Source organism: Corapipo altera, unplaced genomic scaffold, assembly GCF_003945725.1.
Source record: "Corapipo altera isolate COAL_440 unplaced genomic scaffold, ASM394572v1 61305, whole genome shotgun sequence".
In the NCBI taxonomy this organism is placed as follows: Eukaryota; Metazoa; Chordata; class Aves; order Passeriformes; family Pipridae; genus Corapipo; species Corapipo altera.
In genome coordinates, this window is record NW_020884909.1 from 1,513,562 (window position 1) to 1,519,561 (window position 6,000).

At 43.5% G+C, this 6,000-nt stretch overlaps 1 protein-coding gene across 7 annotated transcripts in view; it reads right to left on the minus strand.

The window, feature by feature from the left end:
* PIGG (phosphatidylinositol glycan anchor biosynthesis class G) overlaps positions 1–5,723 on the minus strand; it is an 86,385-nt gene extending 80,662 nt beyond the window's left edge. For 6 of the 7 annotated variants that reach the window (XR_003529253.1, XM_027653032.1, XM_027653031.1 and 3 more), the window contains exons 1-3: positions 5,474–5,723; positions 1,972–2,177; positions 816–1,025 (exon numbers count right to left, since the gene is read on the minus strand). Coding sequence is in view for 6 of the 7 variants with exons in the window: in XM_027653032.1 (XP_027508833.1) it covers positions 816–1,025; positions 1,972–2,177; positions 5,474–5,633 (576 nt within the window). In the remaining variant the exon portion in view is untranslated. The remainder of the gene's footprint in view (positions 1–815; positions 1,026–1,971; positions 2,178–5,473) is intronic. The other variant, XM_027653029.1, reaches the window with a different exon arrangement.
* Between the last annotated feature and the right edge of the window lie 277 nt (positions 5,724–6,000).

Consider the following 6,000-nt stretch of genomic DNA (forward strand, 5'->3'; position numbering starts at 1 on the left):
CTATAAAAAGCTGTGTGTTCAAGGGACTATATTCAGACAGATAAAGACTGCCTAAAGAGTTTGAGAGTCACAAAATCACAGATCTAGCAGCATACTTGCATTTTTCCACTGCACGTTGAAGCTTTTGCAAGTCTTACTAGTGTAACCAGTTAGAAGTGTCTTCCAATCCATTTAGACCTTTCTAACTGCCTTACACATGTTAATAAAATATGTCAGTAGCAGTGAGTCAGCAGCCTGAGGTTTAACAAACCATAAAGGTTCAAGAATGAACTAAAATTGCTAAAGCATTTACTCTTTTAGTGTGTCCAGAGTAAGAATTTTCACAATTTGTTTCATTTACTTTCTGTGCTCCTTCTTTGATAACATTATGAAACACTACTCCTATTGCAATTACAAAAGTGATGCAATACTACAAAAGTATGCCTCTAGAAGACCAAGATAATCTATTAATTGGCTGCTTAAGGACGGCATTAACTAATATAAATACGATAGCAAACTGGAAACGTGGAGAGTGGAATTTTTAAACAAAGCAACTGGTCTAACTTCCTACCACAAGAAGTTTTGTAAGAAAATCGTACATTTAGGAAAGTTATACAGTAACTGCATCATCCAAACACTTCCCACAGCATATGCACGAAGGACTGAAATGCTTAGCTCCACAGTGCCCATACCATCCACACATGTAAATCCAATTTCTATTTAATTGCCAGGTGCGTATTTCAGAACAAGGATAGCTTTACTCATTCACTCTTAGAAGTTGCCACTGTGTGTTTGTATTCACTTTATTTACCTTGGGATCATACAAAGCCTCTCACCTCTGTAAAGTCTGACACAAAAAATGATGTAGTTCCATCATATTCCATGAAGTGCTTTGGGAACAATTTAACCCATGTATCATCACCATAAAAGATTATTCTTTTCCCAGCTGCTTTTGCCTGCCATATCAGATTGTCATCTAACAGAGCTGGAGAATTGAGGTTCACAACAACATCAATGAAACCAGGTATGCTACCTGTCATCAAAGCCTACATGAAACAAGAAAAGAGACAACATTAAACAAGAAGCTTCCAGGGATCAGAAGACAGTAACAGTGTAAGCAGGAGGAAGCAATAAACCAGATGGCAGGCAAATTATACTTTAAGTAAAGAAACATAACAAAGTAAAGGAACACAAGCTGCCCTGGCACATAACCTCACCTGCCACAATACAGTGCTAATTGATGTCAGAGATGATGGCTTTACAAAAGCTAAAAATAATATTGTCTTAACTAGTGGACAGCAAAATGACTTTGTATGACTTAGCTGAAATTTGTTTCATTTACTAGTCATTAAATCACCAAAAAGGTCTAAGTAAACTGACTCAACATTCACAATGATAGTACATTTGAAACACTAAATAAGAAACGTCTAGGAAATGAAATGAAGTCCACCTACCAATAGTTACCAGACTGTTTCCCACTCACTCTCTCACTGGCCTTCTAGTTGACCTACAAAGATCACTCCCCCAGCTTCTTCAATGCAGTGGTGTCACTCAGATCCATCACTGACAAGTCTGGATGATCAAGTATTTTGATGATACCACCACAATTAATCTTTTAGTTACATAAAACTTCACACAGTTTCCTTTTTAAGTTCTTCAAAAACATCCTTATGACAAAACAATTTAATACTAAACTGGATTTTCTATCCAAGTTACAAGAACACAGAGAAATAAAATATGTTCTTGGATAGAAGACCAGCGGGAAACTTGACAACTGAGAAGCTACTGGCTTTCCCATGACTGCAAATAAAGAGATTATGCACTAGGGCCTTAACCTCTGGGTGATGGCAAATCAGGACTCTATCACATGCACTCCTACAGCTAAGAGAGATCCAGCCACAACAAACCTATCCTTTATGCCAACTCCAAGCATACAAAACAAACACTTCAAAACTTTCTCAAATGAAATGGGAAAAAAAAAAAATAATTTACCTTAATTCGAGGCATAGTCACAGTAGGTGGCTTTGCTTCAGCAATGAAGCTGTAGGAAGTCCCTTTTTCAACAACTTGCGTAGTATATGGCATGAACTGTTTCCCTTTGGATCCAAACACAAAGTCATCTCTCAAAGCATCTATCAGCACAATGACAACTTTATTGAAAAGCGGTGCAGGAATCTTGGTCCAGTTGGAAACCATTCCTAAGCAACAAAAGCAGAGTACACAAAAGTCATTAACAAATTTTACCAAAGACTAGACAGAAGTTAAAAGGATAACTTCACCACAGAAATGAGTGCTTTCAACTCCTTTATTATTTTTACATTTGGAAATGAGAAATTGCAAACAACAGCCAATGTGAGAAGTAATCAGAGGATGCTGGGTTTTCAGGCCATCCAGCACAGGAATAACACAACTGCAACTCCAACAAAGCATCTAGGAAGTAAAACAAAATGTGAATGGAATGTGTGATGTGAAATCGGGAAAACTGAGGAAAAGCTTTGAAATGGACAATGTACAAAGCAATAAGAAGGGGTAGCTGCTACTTTCCCTCTTGTTAATTCATTAAAGCTGAACTACACATATATCTGACAGACTTTTTTTTAAAAAAAAGATGCTACATTCACTTGTACTAACACACAATTTTGCACATCAGAACACAAGCATAACAGGAAAATTACAAAGAAATATGAGATAGCAGAAAAACTACAAAGAAATAGACAATTTCACTGAAACTTGAAGGTAAAAGATCTGTGCACACTTGCTCCCTTCAGGATAGAAGACTGTATGCCAGGCTAGTTCGGTGATGGCAGCTGCAGGGCCAAAATCCAATTCCAGAATTCCCAGAATGTGGTACAAGGGCAGGCACAGCAACATGCTGCTGTGCATCAAGCAGTAGGCAATGTCATGCCTTCAGGGCCACCCTTGTCTTGCACAGACTTAATTCTGGCTGCAGCAACTCTTGATCTGCATTCAGTTCGGTCCACATGATGACATTAAGCTCTTGGCTCACCCTCTACAAGTCTCATTTCTTTACCAGGAAAACACACAGAAGGGCAAAACGGAAGCAGAATGCACCCTACCCACAGACCTCTACTCAGACAAGATTGTGTTTAATCGACTTTTCAGTACATGCATTACATAAAGCTAGGGTTTCTACACTCCTTTAGAATAAAGTTTGTTTCTGCATAAGTGGTTGACAATTTGGAAAGGTCACAGATAGTGGTGTGCCTAATACAAGAAACTCAAAAAAAAACCACCAAAAAAACCAAAAAAAACCTCAGAAACTGTGTTTTGGAGTACACAGATAAGCATCAATAAACTGATATTCACAGACTCGTTACTGCTAATGATTTTTCCAGATCAGAAAATGATGGAGGAGGGCACAGCAGGGGGAAGAAGGAAATCTCAAAAACAATAAAATGCTAACTACCAGCAACCCTAATTAAACTGATAATTTTGGTTTAACAGGACTTGAATTATCAACTAAAAGGCATGCTTCGGCTCTCCATGAAAAACAAGAAGGCACCACTGGATGTACTGTCGGTAAAATCTTTCTTGTAATTTACTCCTATCCACTAGTGAAAGAAAGCTTCCTGGACACCAAAAATGGTCAGATCATAAACACATATACCCTTCTCCTAAGTTTCTCCTGCACTGTAATTCATCAGTAAGTCAAAGTATTGAGAAGTTCAAATGAATTCTGAGTCACAAGCCATCTGAAAATACTTACTGTAAGATAGTGAAAACAACACATGGTGCAAGTCTTGGCATGTGGCATGCTTATTTAGGGTTACTTACTTAGAGAACAGTTACTTTAAATGAAGCTGAACTTCTGCAAGCAGTGAAGAAAACCACAGGTTCTCCATCAAAAACGTCCTACAATGATGTGCTGCAAGGATTCACTACTACAGACATCCCACAGGCACGACAGCATGGAGTCAATGGCAGCCAGGACTCACAGAGGAAACATGCAGGAAATACAGAGACCCTGGGGAAATAATCTTTCCTGAATAGACCTAAAGTAGGTTGAAAGCCTTCTGCATCATGTGTTTAGTAAGCAACACCTTGCCTTTAGAGCTTACCGTTCAGACCAAGAGATCACTGTGCAAGCAAATCATAACCCAAGAACTACAGAAAGAAAGTGTTCTTCCACTGTCACTCCATTTTTGCCTACTACGCCTGGGATTACCAGTGACACGCCTAAATTTAAACTGCCTGTAGAGCCCTGTGGTGCACACTAACACTCTTCAGCACAAATCAGTCCTTCCAAAACCCAGTTATCTGACATCTCCGTCCCACCCAAGCAGTCTCCCTCTGCATTAGTCTCCAGCCAATAATCACATGTGAATGCAACATTTCACTCACAGCAGCCTATCAAACATCTCTGGCAGTCTTGGTAAACTCCAGCTAAAAAGCAACCTGCCATCCAGCAAAATCCACTCAGGTCTGTTACCAGATTAGATTCTTTCACTGTCCCTGCTTAATTGGTATCAGCACATCACATTCTAAATTACACAACCTTCTCTTCCCTCCACTGCATCTCACAATTCAAGTCACGACTCGAATGATCCTTGTGGATCCCTCCCAACTCAGAATATACTGTGGTTCTACAAAAAAAAAAAAGTCACACACTTTGGAAGAATAACAACAAATAACAAGCAGCTGAAGACCCAGCTTGGTAGGTACAGTCCTGTTCCACAAAGTTACTAAGTAGATGTCCCGAGCAAGAGCTTTGTACGAGCAAAATAACTCCTACTCTATTCAGCTGCCCACTGAACCTGAAGTTTCACCCTACAAGCTCCAAACACTGGTGAAGAAAGAACACTCCTTCAAGTACACAGTCCTCTTCTTCGCATTACTTTAATGCAACTTGAGACTGAACACGTAAAAAAGTTATGTTATCAACATGTCCTCTACTGACTCCTCATTTCAAAGACGCTTGAAAACTTTGGTTTCGCCAATTCAGCTACAGAATAGAGCAGGACCTGTAAAGGCGGTGATTTCACAGAAATGGTAATGGACAGCGATACTGTGCACGTTGCAATCTGCATTGCTACAGTCACTTTGTCGCTACTGAGGTGCTAAAATCCCAACGAGGTGGCATTAAGACGCTCACACAACACAGAAGCATCACAGACACGATGGTTCTTGGGCACAACACAACCAGCGAGTTAACAGAGCAATCACTCAGGCGTTTGAACTGAGATGGCATCATTTAATGCAAAAAACTTGCCATTAAACAGGAGGGGTATGACGGCAACATCGGCGTCAGGGAACGGGGAATAAAAGGACAGGAAAACCCTTCAGAGACGTGACAGCTGACGCTGGAGGCTTTTTGCCACATTGAGCAGATGCTGCTGGCAGTAATTGACAACTACATGGAAACCAGCTAAGTTCTAAACTACTCCGGAAGCAGTTCTGGAAGCACGAAGGCGTCTCCAGAAAGGTGTCCCGCGGCACCGAGGGAGAGGGCGCGGTGGGCGGCTGCTCGCGTTACCTGGGCCGGGCGGGGCCGGCTCGGCGGGAGAGTCCGCACGGGCCTCTCTGCGGGGCAGAGACCTGACGGGCACCGGGAAGAAGCCGCGGAGGAACAGCGCGACGCCCAGGGCCTGCACGAGGAGGCAGGAGGAGGCGAACACGCCCGAGCGCAGCCGCATCCTGGTACGGACCCGGCGGTGGTACCGGTAGCAGCCCCGACCCGTCCCGGGCGGCGCTGCGCCGGCTCTGCGGGGCGGCCCCGCCGGCGGTCCGGCCCTGCCGCCGAGCCCCGCCCCCGGCCCGCGCCGACCAACCAGCGACCACCGCTCGCTCCCGCCGAGCTCCGCTATTGGCCAGAGACGACCCCGCCCCTTCTCGAGAGAGAGGCGGCAACGCCGGGCCGGAAGTAGGGCTCCGCGTGCCGCCCCCTCAGCGGCGAGCGCGGATCCCGAGCCGGGATCCGGCGTTCTGGATCCGCATCCCGCATCCCGCATCTCAGACCCGCGTCCCGCATCTCAGACCCGCGTCCCGCATCTCAGACCCGCG